The 22597-nt window shown below is 38.7% G+C and overlaps 1 protein-coding gene across 4 annotated transcripts in view; it reads left to right on the top strand.

The window, feature by feature from the left end:
- LOC100350306 (glycerophosphodiester phosphodiesterase domain-containing protein 4) overlaps nt 1-22597 on the top strand; it is a 165804-nt gene that overhangs the window by 60929 nt on the left and 82278 nt on the right. For 3 of the 4 annotated variants that reach the window (XM_008263628.3, XM_051850704.2, XM_051850695.2), the window contains 2 exons: nt 13308-13504; nt 16725-16828. In XM_008263628.3, the coding sequence (XP_008261850.2) occupies nt 13322-13504; nt 16725-16828 (287 nt within the window). In that variant the 5' untranslated portion in view covers nt 13308-13321. The remainder of the gene's footprint in view (nt 1-13307; nt 13505-16724; nt 16829-22597) is intronic. The other variant, XM_051850711.2, reaches the window with a different exon arrangement.

Below are 22597 nucleotides of genomic sequence, written 5' to 3'. Positions count from 1 at the left end.
CTTTAGTAGTATGTTTAAGTTTTTACATGTGCAACATCATGTCATCTTCAAACATGGCTATTTTGACTTCCTCCTTTCCAATTTCAGTGACCTTTATTTCTTTCTCCTCCCTAATTGCTGTTGTTAATACTTCCAATAGTATGTTGAATAAGAGTGGTGAAAGTGGGCATCCTTGTCTTGTTTCAGATCTGAGGGAAAATGCTTTAAGCTTTTCCATGTTCAGTGTGATACTGACTGTTGGTTTGTTTTATGTACCCTTTATAATTTTGAGGCATGTTCCTTCTATACCTAATTTGTGGAGGGATTTTTTCCAGTTGTTTTTATTTTGTTTAAAGACTACAACTTCATGAATTTAATATATACAAATTTGGGTGATTCTTCCCCTCTCCCTCTCTCCCACCTATACTCCTACCTTTCTTCCTCCTCCCTCTTCCTTTCTTATTCTTATTTTTTACAGAGATAAATTTTCAATTAATTTTATACTCACAAGATTATACTATGTAGAGAGTTCACTTACAGAAAAAAGAAAAAGAGAACAAAAGCAAACAAACAAGAAAAACATTGCTTCTCAACAGTCAAGTCAAGGACTGTTCAGAATCATCATATCTCAAGGTGTCAGTTTCACACCTATAGACTACCTTTTTCTTTTTTTAACTTTTATTTAATAAATATAAATTTCCAAAGTTCAGCTTATGGATTACAGTGGCTTTCCCCCCCATAACTTCCCTCCCACCCACAACCCTCCCATCTCCCGCTCCCTTTCCCATTCCATTCACATCAAGATTCATTTTCAATTATCTTTATATACAGAAGGTCAGTTTAGTATATATTAAGTAAAGATTTCAACAGTTTGCACCAACACAGAACACAAAGTGTAAAGTACTGTTTGAGTACTAGTTATAGCATTAATTCACATTGAAAAACACATTAAGGACAGAGATCCTACATGAGGATTAAGTGCACAGTGACTCCTATTGTTGACTTAACAAATTGACACACTTGTTTATGGTGTCAGTAATCACCCTAGGCTCTTGTCATGAGTTGCCAAGGCTATGGAAGCCTTTTGAGTTTGCTGACTCCAATCTTATTTAGACAAGGTCATAGACTACCTTTTTCTTAAAAAAAATATTTTTATTTGAAAGGCAGAGTTATAGAGAGGCAGAGAGAGAGAGAGAGCTCTTCTATCTGCTGGTTCACTCCCCAGATGGCCTCAATGGCTGGAGCTGTGCCCTGATCTGAAGCCTGGAGCTAGGAGCCTCTTCTGGGTCTCCCATGTGGGTGCAGGGGCCCAAGGACTTGGGGCATCTTCCACTGCTTTCCCAGGCCATAGCAGAGAGCTGGATCATAAATGGAGTAGCTGGGGCTCAAACCAGCGCTCATGGCAGCACTGCAGGTGGTGCCCCTATCCACTACACCATAGCACTGGCCCCTAGATTACCTTTTAAGTACTCTATTAGTTACCATAGCTCAGAGAGACCATATAGTATTTTCTTTTTGTGACTGGCTTGTTTCAATAAGTATAATTGTTTCCAGTTGCATCCATTTTGTTGCAAATGACAGGATTTCATTTTTTTTTACTGTTGTGTAGTATTCCATAGTGTATTTATAACATAATTTCTTTATCCAGTCTTCAGTTGATAGACATTTGACTTGATTCTATATCTTAGCTATTGTAAATTGAGCTGAAATGAACATGGGGTTATAGATCACCTTTTCATATGCTGATTTCATTTCCTTTGGATAGATTCCCAGGAGTGGAATGGCTGGGTCATATGGTAGGTCTATATTTAGCTTTCTGAGATATCTGTGGAGGGTTTTTAATCATTATTGGATGTTGAATCTTAGCAAATGCTTTTTATGCATCTATTGAGATGATCATATGATTTTTGTTCTTCATTCTCTTGATGTGACCTATAACATTTAATGATTTGCAAATATTGAATCCCCCTTGCAACTCTGGGGTAAATCCCACTTCATTGTGATGTATGATCTTTTTGATGTAGTGTTGGATTTAATTTGCCACTATTTTATTGGGATTTTTTCATCTGTATTCATCAAGGATATTGTCTATAGTTTTTTTGTTTTTGTGTAACTTTGCTTGGTTTTGATAACAGAGTAATCTGGCCAAGAAAACAGAGTTTGACAGAGTTCCATCTTGTTCATTATTTTTGAGTAGCTTGAAAAGTATTGGAGAGGCTGGCATTGTGGTATAGCAAATAAGAAAAGTATTGGAGTTTGTTCAAAATTCTTTAAGTGTTTTGTAGAATAGTAGTTGTGCTGTTGTAGTACAGCTAGTTAATCTGCTGCCTGTTATGCCAGCATCCCATATGAATGCTGGTTCAAGTCCTGGCTGTTCTACTTCCTATCTGGCTTTCAGCTAATGTATTGGGAGAAAGTAGCAGGAGATAACCCAAGTATTTGGGCCCTTGCCACCCACATACGAGACTCAAGTGGTGTTCCTGGCTCTTGGATTTGGCCTGGCCAAACTTGATCATAGTGGTCTTTTGAGGAGTGAATCAACAGATGGAATATCTCTGTCTCCCTCTCTTGCTCTGTAACTCTGCCTTCAAATAAATAAATAAATCTTTTTAAAAAGGTTTTATAGAATTCAGTAGTAAAGCCAACAGGTCCTGCACTTTTTTTTTGGATGGAAGACTTAATTATTGCTTCAATCACATTACTTTTTATTAGTCTGTTTAGATTTTCTATATCTTCTTGATTTAATCTTAGTAGTTAAGATGTATATAGGAATTTATCCATTTCTTTGAGGATTTTCTCTTTGCTGTCACATAGTTGTTCATAGTTTCTTATGATCTTAAATTATATCAATGCAATATTTCTTATTTCGTCTCTAATATTTGAGTTTTTCTCTTGTTTCTTTGGTTAAAATTTTGTCTATTTTGTTTACCTTTTCAAAAAACTACCTTTTTTGTTTTATTATAATTTTTTGTTTCAATTTCATTTATTTCTACTCTGTTCTTTAATATTTTCCTGCTAATTTCAGATTGGTTTATTCTTAAGTCCTTGAGATGCATCACTAGATCACTTATGTGAGTTTTGTCTTTTTAATGTAAACACTTAATGCCATAAACTTCCCTCCTATAACTGCTTTTGCTATATCTCATAGGTTTTTATATTTTTTTTCATTTTCATTTGTTTCAAAAAGTTTTTTTCATTTCCTTTTTTAGTTTCTTCAGTGGCATATTGGTCATTCCATAGAATGTTGTTTCATTTCTATGTATTGACAAATGTTCTATTTTTCTTCTTGTTATTGATTTCTAGTTTTATTCCTTTGTGGTCTGATGAGATACAAGATATAATTTCAATCATTTTAAATTTATTGAGACTTCATTTGTGGCTTACTGTATGGTCTATCCTAGAAAATGTTCCATGTGCTGATGAGAAGAATGGGTATTCTGTAGCTGTTGAGTAAAATGTTCATAAATGTTAGGTCCATTTGCTCGATAAAGTGTTTCAACTCCAATGTATCTTTATTGGTTTTCTGTCTGGATGATCTGTCCATTGATAATTTTTTTAAAGATTTTATTTATTTATTTGACAGGTAGAGTTACAGAGAGAGAGAGAGAGAGACGGAGAGAAAGGTCCTCCCTCAGCTGGTTCACTCCCCAAAATGGCTGCCACGGCTGGAACTATGCCGATCCAAAGCCAGGAGCCAGGTGCCTCCTCCCGGTCTCTCATGCAGGTGCAGCTGCCCAACCACTTGGGCCATCCTCCACCGCCCTCCCAGGCCACAGCAGAGAGCTGGACTGGAGAGGAGCAACTGGGACTAGAACCCAGTGCCCATATGGGATGCTGGTGCCTCAGGCAGAGGACTAACGAAGTGAGCCATGGAGCCAGCCCCTGTCCATTGATCATTATGGGATTTTGAAGTCCCCCACTATTATAGTATTAGAATCTACCTCTTTTATTTATTTATTTATTTATATAAGATTTATTTATTTGAAAGGCAGAAAGAGAGATAGACACAGAGAGATATCAGGATCTTCCATCTGCTGATTCACTCCCAAAATGGCTGCAGTGGCCAGGGCTAGGCCAGACTGAAGCCAGTAACCAGGGACTCCATCTGGGTCTCCCATGTGGGTGGCAGGGGCCCAAGTACTTGAGCCATCTTCCGCTGCTTTCCCATGTAGATTAGCAAAGAATTGGATTGGAAGTGGAGCAGCTGTGACTTGCACCTGTGCCCATGTGGAATGCCAGCATGACAGACATAGCTTAGCCTGCTGTGCCACAGTGCTGACCCCCTATTTCTCCCTTTAGGTCTAATAGTATGTGCTATATATAGCTGGGTGGCCTTTGTTGGGTGAATATATGTTTATGACTGTTATATCTTCTTGCTGAATTAACCATTATATAAAATGTCCTTTGTCTCTTTACACAGTTTTTGATTTAAAGTCTGTTTTATCTGATACACATGTACTACTCTTGTTTTTGGTTTCGTTTTGCCTGTTAATCTTTCTTCAGCCTTTGACTTTCAGTCTATGTGAGTCTTGTGAAGTGAACTTCTTATAGGCAGCATATAGTTGGGTCTTGTGTTTCTATCCATTCTGCCAACCTATATCTTTTGGCTGGGGAATTTAATCCATTTACATGCAAGGTTAGTATTGATAGATAGGATCTAATGCATATTATTTTGTTAATTGGTTACTGATTGTATTTGTTAGTGAATTTGGTAGTGTCATGTGTTTTCATGATGTTTACTTTTATTTTTTTAAAGATTTTATTTATTTATTTGACAGGTAGAGTTACAGACAGAGAGAGAGAGAGAGACAGAAAGAAAGATCTTCCTTCCATTGGGTCACTCCCCGGTTGGCCACAATGGCCGGAGTTGCACTGATCTGAAGCCAGGAGCCAGGTGCTTCTTCCTGGTCTCCCATGCGGGTGCAGGGACCTGAGCACTTGGGCCATCCTCTACTGCTCTCCCAGGCCACAGCAGAGAGCTGGACTGGAAGAGGAGCAGCTGGGACTAGAACTGGCACCCATATGGGATGCAGGTGCCACAGGCAGAGGACCAACCTAATGTGCCAGTGGCACCAGCCCCCATGATGTTTACTTTTAATGCAAGACTCCCTCCAGAATTTCCTATAAGGCTGATCTGATGGTAATGAATTCTCTGTTTTTATTTATTGAGAATACTTTATTTCTCATTCACATCTAAAGGATAGCGCCACTGGATATAATTTCTTGACTGAAATTTTTTTCTTTTATACGTTGAATATATCATCCTACTCTCTTAGGCTCTGTAGGATTTCTGTGGAGAAGTTTGCTGTTAGTCTAATTGGGTTTCTTTATATGTAATGACATTTTTCTATTACTGTCTTTAGGGTTCTCTCTTTGCCCTTAACTTTTTCTCAAAAGATTTATGTATTTGAAAAGCAGGTTACAGATAGGCAGAGAGAGGGAGGGAGGGAGGGAGGGAGGGAGGGAGGGAGGGATCTCCCATGCGCTGGTTCACTCCCCTAATGGCCACAATGACCAGAGCTGGGTTGATCTGAAGCCAGGAGCTTCCTCCATGTCTCCCACACAGGTGCAGGGGCCCAAGTGCTTGGGCCATCTTCCACTGATTTACCAAGCCATAGCTGAGAGCTGGATTAGAAGTGGAACAGCCAGGACTCAAACTGGTGTCCATATGGATGCCAGCACTGCAAATGACAGCTTTACCTGCTATGCCACAGTGCTGGTGCATGCTGTTAACTTTTGACGACTGGATTGCAGTATACATTGGAGAAGGTCTTTCTTGGTTGAATCTGCTTTAGGTCCTTTGAGCTTCCTGTTTCTGCATGTCTGTTTCTCTTTCAAGACTTAGGAAGTTTTTAACTATTACTTCATTTAAGTTCTCAGTGCCTTTTTCTTCTATTTTCCCTCTATCTGTATGTTATGATTATTGGGTTGCTTAATGGTATCTCTTATATGTAGAGTTTCTTCCTTCTTTTTAATTCTTTTTTCTTTATTTTCATCTTACTGGGTTATTTCAGAAGTCTTGTCCTCCAGATTACAACTTTTCTCTATCTGGTCTATTCTGCTGCTTATGCTCTCAACTATATTTTTTATTTTATTGATTGTTGTCTTCAACTCCAAGTTTGTGTTTAGTTCTTGTTAATGATGTCTGTCTCCTTAGTGAATTTCTTAGTCATGTCATCTGTTGTTTTCCTCAAACTATCTGTATTCTCTTGCATTGCATTGAGCTTCCTTACGACCATTATTTTGAGACTTTTTCAGACATTTCATATATTTCTTTCAGTTCAGGAACTGTTTCTAGAGAACTGTTGATTTTTGGAGGTATCACACTTCTTCCTATAGCCCTACATTAACTTCTGTGCATTTGATATAATGGTCTGTTCTTTATGAATTAGGTTTTATTGGAAAACTTAGATGAGTGCATGGTATCACATGGCTTTTTGCTTTGGCTTAGGTTCTAGATATGCTCAGAAGCATAACTTCTTAGTGATTTTTCTTTAATCAGTGCTGGAATTGAATGAGTGTCACAGTCGTCTAGTCTGCAGCAGTTTTTGGATGTAGAAATACAACTTTGAGGTGGCCTTTTAGGTGTGTATCTGCAGTCCCCAGAGTGTTGAGTGTCAGTCACCCTAGGGTTTATGATAGCCAGAGGTTGTTCTTGGTGTTGAGAGACACCAGGAGGGCTGTCTGCTTATCTCAGTGGATAATCCTGAGCAATACTAGGGCTTGTAGAACCAATAGCTGTGGTTCTATGATTATATTATATGTGTGGGAACTTCCCAGGTCTTTCTGGGAAAGTATGACTGGCGGTGGGGATTGTAGCACTAAAAGCCCTAGTCTCAGAACTGGGGATGTGAAGAGAACCCTGACCTGCTCTAATTCTACAGGGTGACTACAAGATACACTTGAGATTTTTTACTGGTTGGTATGGGTCCAGAGAGGTGGCACACAGGCCAGTTCTTTCCTAGATCTCAGCAGGTATTTTCCAGTGAGTTGTCACAGTCCTAGTGCTGCAGGCTGCAGTGGGATCATTACCTAGGTCTCACAGGGTAAGACCCAGTTGTGTTGTTGGGGATGGTCATAGTCACCTGCTTGGAGCAGAGCAATGCAGATAGAGCTCTCATATACTGCAAGTGAGTACAAATTATAATACCAACATCAGTAGTCCTAGCAGTGCAAAGCACAGATTGGATGGCCCTAATTCCTGTGCAGCATGTAAAGGTGTTCCTGGGACTTGTGCCCTCGGCTCTCAGTACCATGAGCTAGGAGATGCACTGGTTCACTCCCCAAATGGCCACAATGGTTAGGGCTGGATCAGACTGAAGCCTGGAGCTTCATCCAGTCTACTATGTAATTGCAGGGCCAAGTACTTAGAGCCATCTTCTGCTGCTTTCCCAGGAACGGAATCAGAAGTGGAACATCTGGGACACAAATCAACACCTATATTGAATACCATTATCGCAGGTAGCAGCTTAACACTGCCAACACTGGCCCCGTACTTGGTACTTTTTAAAACTGGATAGTAGGCATCATGAGGTTTACTTTGTAGGCTGCTTCTTGTATTTAAAAGTGTATTCCTGGCCAGCGCCGCGGCTCACTAGGCTAATCCTCCGCCTTGCGGTGCCGGCACACTGGGTTCTAGTCCCGGTCGGGGTGCCGGATTCTGTCCCGGTTGCCCCTCTTTCAGGCCAGCTCTCTGCTGTGGCCAGGGAGTGCAGTGGAGGATGGCCCAAGTGCTTGGGCCCTGCACCCCATGGGAGACCAGGATAAGTACCTGGCTCCTGCCATCGGATCAGTGTGGTGACCTTTCTCTCTGTCTGTCTCTCTCACTGTCCACTCTGCCTGCCAAATAAAAAAAAAGTGTATTCCTTTTTAGAATTTTGTTTAAGTTATACATGTTTCATATAATTTGTATATACAGATTTAGGAACATAGTGATACTTCCCACCCTGCCCACATTCCAACCCTTCTTCCTCCCCTCTCTCCTATTTCAACACTTAATTTTCTTGAGCTTTGTTCCAGAACAGAGTCAAGATACTTAGAAACAGTTAATTCTTTTGGAGCTCACCAGTAAGTTTCTCTGGACTATACCATTAATGTGGGCCTAATCATGCTACATAATACCCCATGCTTTAGAAGGTATTTTCCTCTGGTTTGTGAAAACACCAACTATTCTTAGCCTTATCTGACCCTTGAATAGTGTTTCATCTTTTTTGGTATGTTTCTGTAGCTTGGGATAATTTCACTGGCATGTACTCAGCATGATTCAACTAGAGACCCAGGGAGATACAAGAGAAACCATTGCTTCCCCCAAATCTCAATTCTGTCTACTCAGTTCATAAAGATTGCCAGGCTCCACTTTTATTCTTCCTCATGGTACTTTATCCTGAATATTCTGTCTACATTGCCAGTGGGTTATTAATTATACCTACTATTTTTCCCTCTTAAGTACTGTTAACCTGCACTGCTGTTGTCAGATACTTGAAAACTTTAATTGTTTATTTCCCCAGTGTTTTATTCACTTAAGGTGAGAGGGTAACTATAATTTTTGTTTCTGTATTTGGTTTATTATGAACATTCACCAGTCAATCCTTCTTAAAACCATTGAGTGCCCTTCACAAAAAACAAAGTGGAGCATAGGTGGTTTTCAGGAACAGAGACTTAATTATTGCCTGGGATCAGGTCCTTTCAGATTGTTCTTGTTTGTTTGTTCTTAAGTAATTTGTCTTCCTCCCCTGAATTCATACATTATTTGGAAGTTCCTTTGGAATGAGAATATCTTTCTCCTTTTCTCATGGCATGAGCAATACAGTAGTAACTGCCACATGTATCTCAATCTGTGTTGCACCCCAATAAAAAATTCTTTTATTGTCAAATGTCACGTTCAGCTCCTGTAAATATCCTTAATGTAAGGAGGCCTACCTGTCTTTGTCCCCCCCTTCTTCCTGCAAGCTGGAATTTGGGGTGATAGTTACATCTTGAGAGATGTTTTGGACCCTGAGAAAGAAGCACTGTGCTGGGTGTGGTAGAACAGTAGGTGGGTGATGCCTGAGTTCTTAATGCCATTGTGAAGCCACATAGCACATATGTTGTTCTTTCTACCACTGGAATTTTTGTTGTTGGTAGAAGGAAAAATAAACTTGCCTTGTTTTAGCCATTGCTGTTTTCAATATTCTATCATTGTCATAGTTGAAGCTAACCCTAACTGATTCCATATGGAAGGGAAGAGAAAGGGAACAGGAAGGCAGCTCTGTTGAGAATTTTATTTCAAATACCTCACCCATGCTCCTAACTTTTCAAGTTATTTCAGGAGCATATTATAGTTTTTAAAAGTGTATATATATATATATATATATATATATAAACTTTTTTTTTGACAGGCAGAGTGGACAGTGAGAGAGAGAGACAGAGAGAAAGGTCTTCCTTTGCCATTGGTTCACCCTCCAATGGCCACTGCGGCCAGCGTGCTACGGCCGGTACACCGCGCTGATCCGAAGGCAGGAGCCAGGTGCTTCTTCTGGTCTTCCATGCGGGTGCAGGGCCCAAGCACTTGGACCATCCTCCACTGCACTCCCGGGCCACAGCAGAGAGCTGGCCTGGAAGAGGGGCAACTGGGACAGAATCCGGCGTCCAGACCAGAACTAACCCAGTGTGCTGGCACTGCAGTTGGAGGATTAGCCTATTGAGCCACAGCGCTGGCCTATATATATACTTTTTAAACTTTTATTTAGTAAATATAAATTTCCAAAGTACAGCTTATGGATTACAATGGCTCCCCCCCCAATAACTTCCCTCCCACCTGCATCCCTCCTAAATCCCACTCCCTCTCCCATTCCACTCACATCAAGATTCATTTTCAATTATCTTTATATACAGAAGGTCAGTTTAGTATATATTAAGTAAAGATTTCAACAGTTTGCACCAACACAGAACACAAAGTGTAAAATACTGTTTGAGTACTAGTTATAGCATTAATTCACATTGAAAAACACATTAAGGACAGAGATCCTACATGAGGATTAAGTGCACAGTGACTCCTGTTGTTGACTTAACAAATTGACACTCTTGTTTATGGTGTCAATAATCTCCCTAGTCTCTAGTCTATGAGCCTAGTCTATGAAAAAGGTCTATGAGTTTCCAAGGCTATGGAAGTCTTTTGAGTTTGCTGACTTCGATCTTATTTAGGTAAGGTCATAGTCAAAGTGGAAGTTCACTCCTCCCTTCAGAGAAAGGTACACTTTTCTTTGATGGCCCGTTCTTTCTACTGGGATCTCACTCCCACAGATCTTTGATTTAGGTCCTCCCCCCCCCCCCCCGAGAGTGTCTTGGCTTTCCATGCCTAAAATACTCTCATGGGCATTTCAGCCGGATCCGTATGCCTTAAGGGGTGATTCTGAGGCCAGAGTGCTGTTTAGGACATCTGCCATTCTATGAGTCTGTTGTGTATCCCGCTTCCCATGTTGGATTGTTCTCTCCCTTTTGATTCTATCAGTTAGTATTAGCAGACACTAGTCTTGTTTGTGTGATCCCTTTGATTCTTAGACCTATCAGTATGATCAATGGTGAACTGAAATTGATCACTTGGACTAGTGGATGGCATTGGTACATGCCACCTTGATGGGATTGATTTGGAATCCCCTGGCACGTTTCTAACTCTACCATTTGGGGCAAGTCAGCTTGAGCATGTCCCAAATTGTACATCTCCTCCCTCTCTTATTCCCACTCTATATATTTAACAGGGATCACTTTTCAGTTAAATTTAAACACCTAACAATAATTGTGTGTTAATTACAGAGTTCAACCAGTAGTGTTAAGTAGAACAAAAAAATACTAAAAGGGATAAAGTATTAAGTTGTGCATCAACAGTCAGGACAAGGGCTGATCAAGTCACTGTTTCTTATAGTGTCCATTTCACTTCAACAGGTTTCCTTTTTGGTGCTTGGTTAGTTGTCACTGATCAGGGAGAACATATGATATTTGTCCCTCTGGGACTGGCTTATTTCACTCAGCATGATGTGTTCCAGATTCCTCCATTTTGTTGTAAATGACTGGATTTAATTGTTTTTTTACTGCTGTATAGTATTCTATAGAGTACATGTCCCATAATTTCTTTATCCAGTCTTCTGTTGATGGGCATTTAGGTTGATTCCAGGACTTAGCTATTGTGAATTGAGCTGCAATAAACATTAATGTGCAGACAGCCTTTTTGTTTGCCAATTTAATTTCCTTTGGGTAAATTCCAAGGAGTGGTTGTATGGTAGGGTTATATTCAGGTTTCTGAGGAATCTCCAAACTGACTTCCATAGTGGCTTTACCAGTTTGCAGTCCTACCAACAGTGGGTTAGTGTCCCTTTTTTTTCATTTTCGATTCTCTTTATATACAGATCAGTTTAGCATACATTAAGTAAAGATTTCAACAGTTTGCTCCCACACAGAAACATATAGTGAAAAATAATAGATGATTTTTTAAATGATGATGAAATCAGATCAGACCTCTCCAGCATCTATTGTTGGTAGATTTCTGAATGTGAGCCATTCTCACCGGGGTGAGGTGAAACCTCATCGTGGTTTTGATTTGCATTTCCCTGATGGCTAGTGATCTTGAACATGTATTCATGTGTCTGTTGGCCCTTTGGATTTCCTCTTTTGAAAAATGTCTATTGAGGTCCTTGGCCCATCTCTTAACTGGGTTGTTTGTTTTGTTGCTGTGGAGTTTCTTGATCTCTTTGTAGACTCTGGTTATTAACCCTTTATCCTTTGCATAGTTTGCAAATATTTTCTCCCATTCTGTCAGTTGCCTCTTCACTTTCATGGCTGTTTCTTTTGCAATACAGAAACTTCTCAATTTGATGCAATCCCAGTTGTTAATTTTGGCTTTGACTGCCTGTGCTTCTGGGGTCTTTTCCAAGAAGTCTTTGCTGGTACCTATATCTTGCAGGGTTTCTCCAATGCTCTCTAATAATTTGATGGTGTTGGGTCGTAGATTTCGATCTTTAATCCATGTTGAGTGGATTTTTGTGTAAGGTGTAAGGTATGGTCTTGCTTCATGCTTCTGCATGTGGAAATCCAGTTTTTCCAGCACCATTTATTGAATAGACTGTCCTTACTCCAGGGATTGGTTTTGGACCCTTGATCAAATATAAGTTGGCTGTAGATGTTTGGATTGATTTCTGGTGTTTGTGTTCTGTTCCATTGGTCTATCCATCTGTTTCTGTAAAAGTACCATGCTATTTTGATTACAACTGCCCTGTAGTATGCCCTGAAATCTGGTATTGTGATGCCTCCGGCTTTGTTTCTGTTGTACAGGATTGCTTTAGCTATTCGAGGTCTCTTGTGTCTCCATATGATTTTCAGCATCATTTTTTTCAGATCTGAGAAGAATGTCTTTGGTATTTTGATTGATGTCGCATTGAATCTATAAATTGCTTTTGGGAGAATGGACATTTTGATGATGTTGATTCTTCCAATCCATGAGCATGGAAGATTTTTCCATTTTTTGCTGTGCTATTTCTTTCTTTAAGATTTTGTAATTCTCATCGTAGAGATCTTTAATGTCCTTGGTTAAGTTTATTCCAAGGTATTTGATTGTTTTTGTGGCTATTGTGAATGGGATTGATCTTAGAAGTTCTTTCTCAGCCATGGCATTGCCTGTGTATACAAAAAAAATATATATATACTTTTAAATATATATATTTAAATATATAAATTAAATATATAAATATATTAAATCAAAGTTGATGCTTTCAGCATCCATTTATTGGCTGGAATAGGGAATATGGTCCCATTTTAAAGGTGAGAAAAGCAAACCTAGAATGGTGCAATGGCTGCAGCAAATAGTCAACAAGTTCATAGGAAGGTAGGATGAAGGTCTATTCTTGTGTCTCAAATCTTAATCAAATCTTAATTGTAAATATTTTTTAAAATCCATATATCTTTCATAGAATTTTCTGTAGAGGGGTCAGTGTTGTGACACAGTGGGTTGGGGCACCACTTGTCACACTGGCATCCCATATCAGATCCAGTCCTGGCTGTTCTGCTTCCAATGCAGCTTCCTGCTAATGCACCTGAAAAGACAGTGGATAATGGCTCAAGTGCTTGGACCCCTGCCACCATTGTGGGAGACTTAGATGGAGTTTCTAGCTCCTGGCTTCAGCCTGGCCCAACTCTGGCAATTGAGGCAATTTGTGGGGTGAAGCAGTGGATGGAAGATCTCTCTCTTTGTCACTCTGCCTTTCAATAAAATAAAAAATACTTAAATAATTTTCTATAGGATGGTGGAGTACATTAACAGGAGCTAGAGTAGATCCTGATTATTTTATTTGTCCTTTCAGCAAAAGGGTGAATCATGTCTACGAAGGCCAGCAGGACTGAATCCAGAAAGAGAAGAGAATCGAAAAAGGATAGTTCATGGGCTGAAAAAATCTTCAACCACAAATCCTATATCACCTTCCTTACTGGCTGCTACAGTTGCCACTGGAAATTCAGACAGTGGGAAAAAACCAAACTTGGATCGTGTTGCTGTTCTCGGGTACAGAGAGATGGGGTGGATCTGTGCCGTACATTGTCCAATATGAGGAGCAAAGACGGGTCCTTGGCTCTATGAAGGTTCATTAGAGTCTCCAGGACTGTAGGTTCTGGGGCTCCAGTTCTTCCATAAAAATACTGCATCAATTTTAGAGCCAAAGTTAAACTTCTTGACATGTAATTGATGTATTCATTTTCTTTATTTATTTTTTTTACTGTTACATATATGCATTCCATTAACCTTGAAAGAGTGAGGTTTGGGTACAATTAGATGTTTCTCTGTAGGGATTACAGGAATACCTGAATACTTAATCTTTTTTTAAAAAATTTATTTTATTTATTTGAAAGAGTTACAGAGAGAGGTAGAGACAGAGAAGGGTCTTCCATCAGCTGGTTCACTCCCCAGATGACCGCAATGGCTGGAACGGCGCTGATCCGGAGCCAGGAGCCAGGAGCTTCCTCTGGGTGTCCCACATGGGTGCAAGGGCCCAAGGACTTGGGCCATCTTCCCCTGCTTTCCCAGGCCATAGCAGAGAGCTGGATTGGAAGAGGATCAGCCGGACTAGAACTGGCAGCCATATGGGATGCCAGCAATCCAGGCCAGAGATTTAACCCGCTGCACCACAGCACCAGCCCCTGAATCTTTAATCTTTAATTCACTCTCCTCTGTGAATTTCCCAACAGTTATATTTGTAAGAAACAAACTGCCAGCCAGCCAGCAAGTGGTAAACAAGATGCCTTTGTTATTGATCAAGCTAGTACCTGATTTTTCCTGATAAACTCTCTAGTAAGGCTGGAGATGGCATATGGCCCAGCCCTACTGAGAGCCTTTATCTTTCTCTAAGCCTTATGTTGGGACTCTCTAGTGGACTGTATGGTATAAGAGATCAAATGATGAGCACACTGAAGTGAGATGAGGACAGCCAAATCATGTACATACATTAGTTATAAACAAGATTCAACTAGGGTGCAAGAATCTGACCAATTGGAACTCTAATTGCTTATATCTGTGTTTGGAAGCACAAGGAAAAGGATAAGATACAGAAGACTGCCCTAGATAGGCACAAATGTTAGTCTGTCCTCATATTTTTCCTGTCCAGATGCTTCTATCCTATTTACTGTGCCATTTATGTGGTTTTTTTTTTAAATTCTCACAATAACCTTAGCATTTATACAGGCATGTTATATTCCTTGTTTTTAACAGAGTAAAAACAACATCCCAAAGAGTTAGAATTTCTCATTTATGTGATATGGAGGCTTTTAAGATTACAATTCAGATGACAGTTGAAATCTAATCTCCCCAGAAAGAATTTGGCAACTTGTGGTGTGACTGTTTTGTGATTTTTTTCAGTGATGAGGATAACTGTGAAGACTCAATGTAATACCTCCTTCATTGGACTGATGCTGTAGCATTGTAGGTTAACCTTCCGCCCCCAGCACTGTCATCCCACATGGGCACAGGTTGAGTCCTGCTGCTCTGCTTCCCTTTCAACTACCTGCTAGGGAGAGCAGTGGAGGATGGCCCAAGTGCTTGGACCCCTGCACCCACGAGGGAGACCCAGAAGAAGCTTCTGGTTCCTGGCTTCAAATTGGCCCAGCTCCAGCTACTACAGCCATTTGGAGTGAACCAGTGGGTCAAGACCTCTCTCTCTGTTTCTCTCTCTCTCTATCTTTAAATCTGCCTCTCAAATAAATAAATCTTGATTGAAAAAAAAAAACCCAACCTCTTCCTTAAAGATACCCTGCATCCTTGCTTTGACCCCATATGGATATAGGTTCCACTCCTGCCCCTGCCGCTTCTTGGCTGGGTGATCTTGAGTCAATTACTTTACCTATCTGCAAAATGAGGTTAATGATACCTAACTCCCACAGCTCATATGAGAAACAAATCAAATGCAAATGCCTTGTGAGAAGTATCATTATGCTCCTAAAACTATATATGAAATTATTCTCTTTATATAACTAAAAGTAGATAGAGAAAATAAAGAAACTGGCTTGTGAAGTCCCTAGCATTGTTCTGGAACAAAATAGCTACTAAAAATGTTTATTCTATTACACCTTGTCTAAACAAGATAAGAATCGGAGAACTCAGAGGGCTTCCATAGCCTTGGAAACTCATGACTGGAGCATAGGGAGATTACTGATGCCATAGACAGGAGTGTCAATTGGTAAAGTCAACAACAGGAGTCACTGTGCACTTACCCCTCATGTAGGATCACTGTCCTTAATGTGCTGTGCATTGAGATTTAATGCTATAACGAGTACTCAAACAATATATTTCACTTTGTGTTTCTATGGGGGTGCAAACTGTTGAAATCTCTACTTAATGTATACTAAACTGATCCTCTTAAAAAAAAAAAAAAGAAAGAAAGAAAGAAAGAAAGAAAGAAAGAAAGAAAGAAAGAAAGAAAGAAAGAAATTATCAACTCCCAACTTGACTCTCACTGGGATTAAACATGACAATAGATCGGATCTGATTTCATCATCATTTAAAAAAAAATCATCTATTATTTTTCACTTTATGTTTCTGTGTGGGAGCAAACTGCTGAAATCCTTACTTAATGTATACTAAGCTGATCTTCTGTATATTAAGATAATCGAAAATGAATCTTGATGTGAATGGAAGGGGAGAGGGAGTGGGAAAGGAGAGGGTTGTGGGTGGGAGGGACGGTATGGGGGGGAAGCCATTGTAATCCATAAATCGTACTTTGGAAATTTATATTCATTAAATAAAAGTTAAAAAAAAAGAAAAAAGAAAAAAAAAGAAAAAAGAAAAAAAATGTTTATCCTATTACTCTGGTTCTTCTTTCTACTACTAAGTGGATAGATAACTGACTAAATGACCTGACGGATGATGAGTGAATGAATTCATAAATGGACCACCAAACATTTGGTAGAAGGGAAATTGGATGGATTCAATTGATGGTTGTTGAGAGCAAACTACATTCAAAACACCCTGCTAGGTATTTTAAGTATAGAGATACTTCAAAGTAAAAACAGTGTGGCATCAGACACAAACATATAAGTGCATAATTATAGTTCAGTGTAGTTTAATAAATGGGCATATACAGGTTTATTTGAGGTAAAGAGAAAAGAGTGGTCACTCGACCCTGTGGAGGGTAATGCATGGCAGTGTGTCTATCCTAAACTTTGACAGTGGTATACAGACATTGTCGAGGTAACCTGGATAAATAGAGCTAACACCCAGTTCTTTCTCTTCCCAGACAGAGCAAGTCTGTTGTGTTATCCTGGTCATTTCATTTGTCTTATCTGTGATTTTGCTGTTTGTGTGGATAGAAATCTCAAATGAATATTTCGGCTTTGATTGGTAAGCTGCATCTTTTCTATTTTCATTTATGTAAGAACTCTTTGGTCTGATAGCTACATGAATTTTACCTCAGTTTGGAAACTGGTGGCAAGTAGGGAAGGTGGACAACATTGGGGTTTTCTACAACTTATGGGGGAGACGCCTGACTCAGGCAGAAGCAGAATGCTTAGCACCTTAGCCTGTTTAAACGTTCTCTCTACCTGTGCTTCATCCCATTCTTGGTCTGTATCTCAGATAATGACCATTCCTTCTCAGAAAATGATTCCCTGACATCTGTTTCCCATTCTGTTTTCTCTAATACCTGCACCAGTTGGACTTCGTGATCTCTGTCCTCAAGCTCTGACCTCTCTGCATCTCCAACAGTCTCTACTGCTGCCTCCTGTTCTTAGGTCACTTACTGGCACTCTGAACACAAGGACAGATGTTGTGTCTCAGTACCTTCTCATAGCCAAATTCCTGCTCCTGGACTGCCCCCAGACATTACTGTTTTTCTGGCCTTATACTTCTAACCTTGCTGCAAATTTTATCCATTATTTGGGATTTGGGTGGAGAAGGTTTAATTTGAGTATGAGACTTATTTTTTTTAATAATATTTATTTATTTGTTTGAAAGGCAGAGTGACAGAGAAAGGAGAGACAAAGTTTGATCAATCTTCCATCAACTTGTTCATTGGCCAGATGACCATAGCAGCTAGTTTGGGGCCAGGCTAAACCCTGGGAGCAAGAACTTTTCAAATGGGTCTCTCACATATGTGGCAGTTCCCAGGCATATTAGCAGAAAGCAGGATTGGAAGCAGAAAAGCCAGGAGTGGAATCTTTTTTTAATTGAAACAGTGTGTTTTATGCAATGGAGAAGTGAAATATGTCTTTTTATTATACATGTTTAAAAAGTAGAAAAAAATGAAAATACCTGCTTAGCTACATTTTCAAATAACAATCTGTTAAAAAAGGCTGTTGCCCAGCCTTTTTGCTTTTCTTATTTTTATAATACTATGTTCATACTATATATGTATATAATTTTGCATAAAGTTTTGTATAAAACTCCTAAATAATATAGCTTAAAATAGTTTCAGAATATCTCATGGCATGAAAATGCTACAATGCACTTAGCTATTTTTTTATTGTTGGGCAATATAAGTGCTTCCAATTTTCTTGTTTTTATAGAATAATGCAAAGAAATATTCATATTTAGACTAATGTTCTTAGATTCCCATAAGTGGCATTATTGAGTCAACAACAGTAAGCACCATAAAAATCATTATGCATATTCCCAAAGTATTTTCTCAGAAGGTTATAAGAGTTTCCACTTGACAAAAGGGATATTCAATAGTTTCTATTTTAATTCACTATTGACAAGCATTAAATGTTCTGATTTTAAACACTTTTACAATTTCTTCATGAGATTATTTTCTTGATTTTTCAACAAGTTATAAACTTTCAAAACTGTTTTATTTAACATAATCTTCATGTCTGCTTGTTTTTCTTCCTTTGCCCACTTTTATCCCTTGGTTTTTTCATCAGTTTATATCCAATCTTATAGACCAGACCTAGATTATTATAGCACTTGTATTTCAATCCATTTCACTTGTACTTCAAATTGAAATATTTATTTCTTTATAATTTAAAAATATCTGACTCTCTGATCCACACTTGACAAAATTTGTGTAAAATCTAATATCCTTATTTTTCTGACTCTTTCTTCATTCATAAGTCCTAGTGTGGTTGGTGGTGAGGAAATCCTTTAGGAATCATTCTACATTGGTCACTTTGTTCATTCCTACTTCTGTTATAGGATGCCCACATTAAGCACTGGCCCTGAATCACTTTGTGGAAGTATTCCTCACAATTTTGCACTGGAAACCCTCACCATTACTTCTAAGAACCTAGATGCTTACTGGCCCTTCTATAGTTTTCCCTGCAGCACCCGTTTGTAATCCTCTACTGCTAGGCATTGTAGAAGTTGAGCACCATTATGATTTCCAATGAAGTGTTCAATTCTAATGCAGAGTTACTCTGTTTTTTTTTTTTTTTTGAGTAGGCATAATCTCTTTTTTTGTTCATATACTTTTACCTTTAAAATAGTAGTTTTATATGCTATTAATATTTCTTTTTATGTCTTCCCTAAAAATGATTCTAGGAGATTTTTAATCATCAAAAATGAATTAGATAGCCAAAGTTTTAATCTTATCAGTCACATAAAGCATTGTGACTCAACATCACAATATAATGCTTGTTTGTACTTACATGGTACCAGAACTTTTAACATAAATAAGAAAACATGAAATTATGTCCTTGGCAGAAAAATGGATGGAACTGGAGGATATCCTGCTAAGTGAAAACAAACTGGGCATAAAAAGAAAACTCTACATGTTCTCTGTCATATGCAGGAGCTGATAAAGCTTACTATGAACACAGAATAGTAATTGCTAGAGGGCAGGAGGGGTAGGAGGTTAATAGGGAGTTTTATAATGGGAAACAAGTGATAATACTTCCATACTAGCTTTGTGTGATTTGTTTTTTTCATATTTTGCCTTTAAAAAAAACATTTCAGTATGTTTTGGAAATTTTTCTTCTAAATAGCCTGTGGGTTTTTTTTTAAATAAAACTTTCATTTAATAAATATAAATTTCGAAAGTACAACTTTTGGATTATAGCTATTTTCTCCCCACAACCACCCTCCCACCCGTAAACCATCCCATCTCCCATTCCTCTCCCATCCCATTTTCCATTAAGATTCATTTTTAATTATCTTTATATGCAGAAGATTAACTTAGCATATACTAAGTAAAGATTTTAAAAGTTTGCACCCACACAGACACAAAAAGTATAAAGTACTGTTTGAAGACTAGTTTTACGGTTAATTCTCATAGTATAACATATTAAGCATAGAGATCCTACATGGGGAAGGTGTACAGTGACTCCTGTTGCTGATTTAACAATAACACTCTTATTTATGACATAGGTGATCACTTGAGGCTCTTGTCATGAGCTGCCAAGGCTATGGAAGCCTCTTGAGTTCACAAACTTGACCTTATTTAGACAAGGCCATAGTCAAAGTTTAAGTTCTCTCTTCCCTTCAGAGAAAGGTACCTCCTTCATTTATGGCCCGTTCTTTCTACTGGGATATCACTCACAGAGATTTTTCATTTAGGTCATTTTTTGGCCACAGTGTCTTGGCTTTCCATGCTTGAGAAACTCTTGTGGGCTTTTAGCCAGATCCGAATGCCTTAAGGGCTGATTCTGAGGCCAGAGTGCTGTTTAGAGCATTTGCCAATCTATGAGTCTGCTGTGTATCCCATTTCCCATGTTGGATAGTTCTCTTCTTTTTAATTCTATCAGTATTATTAGAAGACACTGGTCTTATTTATGTGATCCCTTTGACATTTAATCCTATCTTTATGATCGATTATGAACTTAAACTGATCACTTTAACTAGTAAGATGGCTTTGGTACCTGCCAACTTAATGAGATTTGGAGTCCCATGGCATGTTTCTAACTCTACCATTTGGGGTAAGTCCGAGTGAGCATGTGCTCAACTGTACATCTCCTCCCTCTCTTATTCCCACTCTTATTTTTAACAAGGATCATTTTTCAGTTGAATTTAAACACCTAAGAATAATTGTGTGTTAATTAAATTGTTCATCCAATGGTATTAAAGAAAAAGAAAATACTAAAAAGAATAAAATAGTAAGCTGTTCCTTGGCAGTCAGGGCAAGGGCTGATCAAGTCATTGCTTCTCATAGTGTCCCTTGCACTTCTACATGTTTCCTTTTAGGTGCTCAGTTAGTTGTCATAGTTCAGGGAGGACATATAATATTTGTCCCTTCGAGACTGGCTTATTTCACTCAGCATGTTTTCCAGATTCCTCCATTTTGTTGCAAATGACTGTATTTCATTTTTTTTACCACTATGTAGTCTATAGAGTACATATCCCATAATTTCTTTATCTAGTCTTCTGTTGATGGGTATTTAGGTTGATTCCATGTCTTAGATATTGTGAATTGAGCGGCAATAAACATTGAGTTGCAGACAGCTCTTTTATTTGCCAATTTAATTTCCCTTGGGTAAATTCTGAGAAGTGGGATGGCTGGGTCGTGTGGTAGGGCTATATTCAGGTTTTGAAGGAATCTCCAAACTGTCTTCCATAGTGACATTACCAGTCTGCATTACCAACAACAGTGGATTAGTGTGCCTTTTTCCCCACATTCTCACCAGCATCTGTTGTTAGTTGATTTCTGTATGTAAGCCATTGTAACTGGGGTGAGGTGAAACTCATTGTGGTTTTTATTTGCATTTCCCTGATGGCTAGTGATCTTGAACATGTTTTCATGTGTCTGTTGGCCATTTGGATTTCCTCTTTTGAAAAATGTCTGCCCACCTCTTAAGTGTGTTGTTTGTTTTGTTGCTGTGGAGTTTCTTGATCTCTTTGTAGATTCTGGTTATTAATCCCTTATCAGTTACATAATTTACAAATATTTTCTCCCATTCTATCTGTTGCCTCTTCACTTTCATGGCTGTTTCTTTTGCAGTACAGTAACTTCTCAATTTTATGTAATCCCAGTTGTTAATTTTGGCTTTGACTACCTGTGCTTCTGGGGTCTTTTCCAAGAAGTCTTTGCTGGTACCTATATCTTGCAGAGTTTCTCCAATGCTCTCTAATAATTTGATGCTGTTGGGTCGTAGATTTCGATCTTTAATCCATGTTGAGTGGATTTTTGTGTAAGGTGTAAGGTATGGTCTTGCTTCATGCTTCTGCATGTGGAAATCCAGTTTTTTCCAGCACCATTTATTGAATAGACTGTCCTTACTCCAGGGATTGGTTTTGGACCCTTGATCAAATATAAGTTGGCTGTAGATGTTTGGATTGATTTCTGGTGTTTGTGTTCTGTTCCATTGGTGTATCCATCTGTTTCTGTAAAAGTACCATACTGTTTTGATTACAACTGCCCTGTAGTATGCCCTGAAATCTGGTATTGTGATGCCTCCGGCTCTGTTTCTGTTGTACAGAGGTCTCCTGTGTCTCCATATGATTTTCAGCATCATTTTTTTCAGATCTGAGAAGAATGTCTTTGGTATTTTGATTGATGTCGCAGTGAATCCATCTGGTCCTGGGCTTTACTTTGTTAGGAGGCCTTTTATTACTGATCCAATTTCAGACTTGTTTTTGGGTCTGTTTAGTTTTTCTGTGTCTTTATAGCTCAATTTAGGTAGGTCATATGTGTCCAGGAATCTATCCATTTCTGATAGATTTCCCTGTTTGCTGGCATGTAAGTCCTTGTAGTAATTTCTGATGACTCTTTTTATTTCTGTGGTGTCTGTTGTTACATTCCCTTTTTCATCTCTAATTTTAATGATTTGGTCTTCTCTCTCCTTTTTTGGTTTGTTGGGCCAATGGTGTGTCAATTTTATTTTATTTTATTTTATTTTTTTTAATTTTTTATTTATTTTTTATTTTTTTTTAACTTTTATATAATGAATATAAATTTCCAAAGTACGATTTATGGATTACAATGGCTTCCCCCCCATACCGTCCCTCCCACCCACAACCCTCCCCTTTCCCACTCCCTCTCCCCTTCCATTCACATCAAGATTCATTTTCGATTATCTTAATATACAGAAGATCAGCTTAGTATACATTAAGTAAGGCTTTCAACAGTTTGCTCCCACACAGAAACATAAAGTGAAAAATAATAGATGATTTTTTTTAATGATGATGAAATCAGATCAGACCTATTGTCATGTTTAATCCCAGTGAGAGTCAAGTTGGGAG

This window comes from Oryctolagus cuniculus, chromosome 1 (genome assembly GCF_964237555.1).
Source record: "Oryctolagus cuniculus chromosome 1, mOryCun1.1, whole genome shotgun sequence".
NCBI classification, from domain to species: domain Eukaryota; kingdom Metazoa; phylum Chordata; class Mammalia; order Lagomorpha; family Leporidae; genus Oryctolagus; species Oryctolagus cuniculus.
This window is presented reverse-complemented; position numbering and strand designations above follow the sequence as displayed.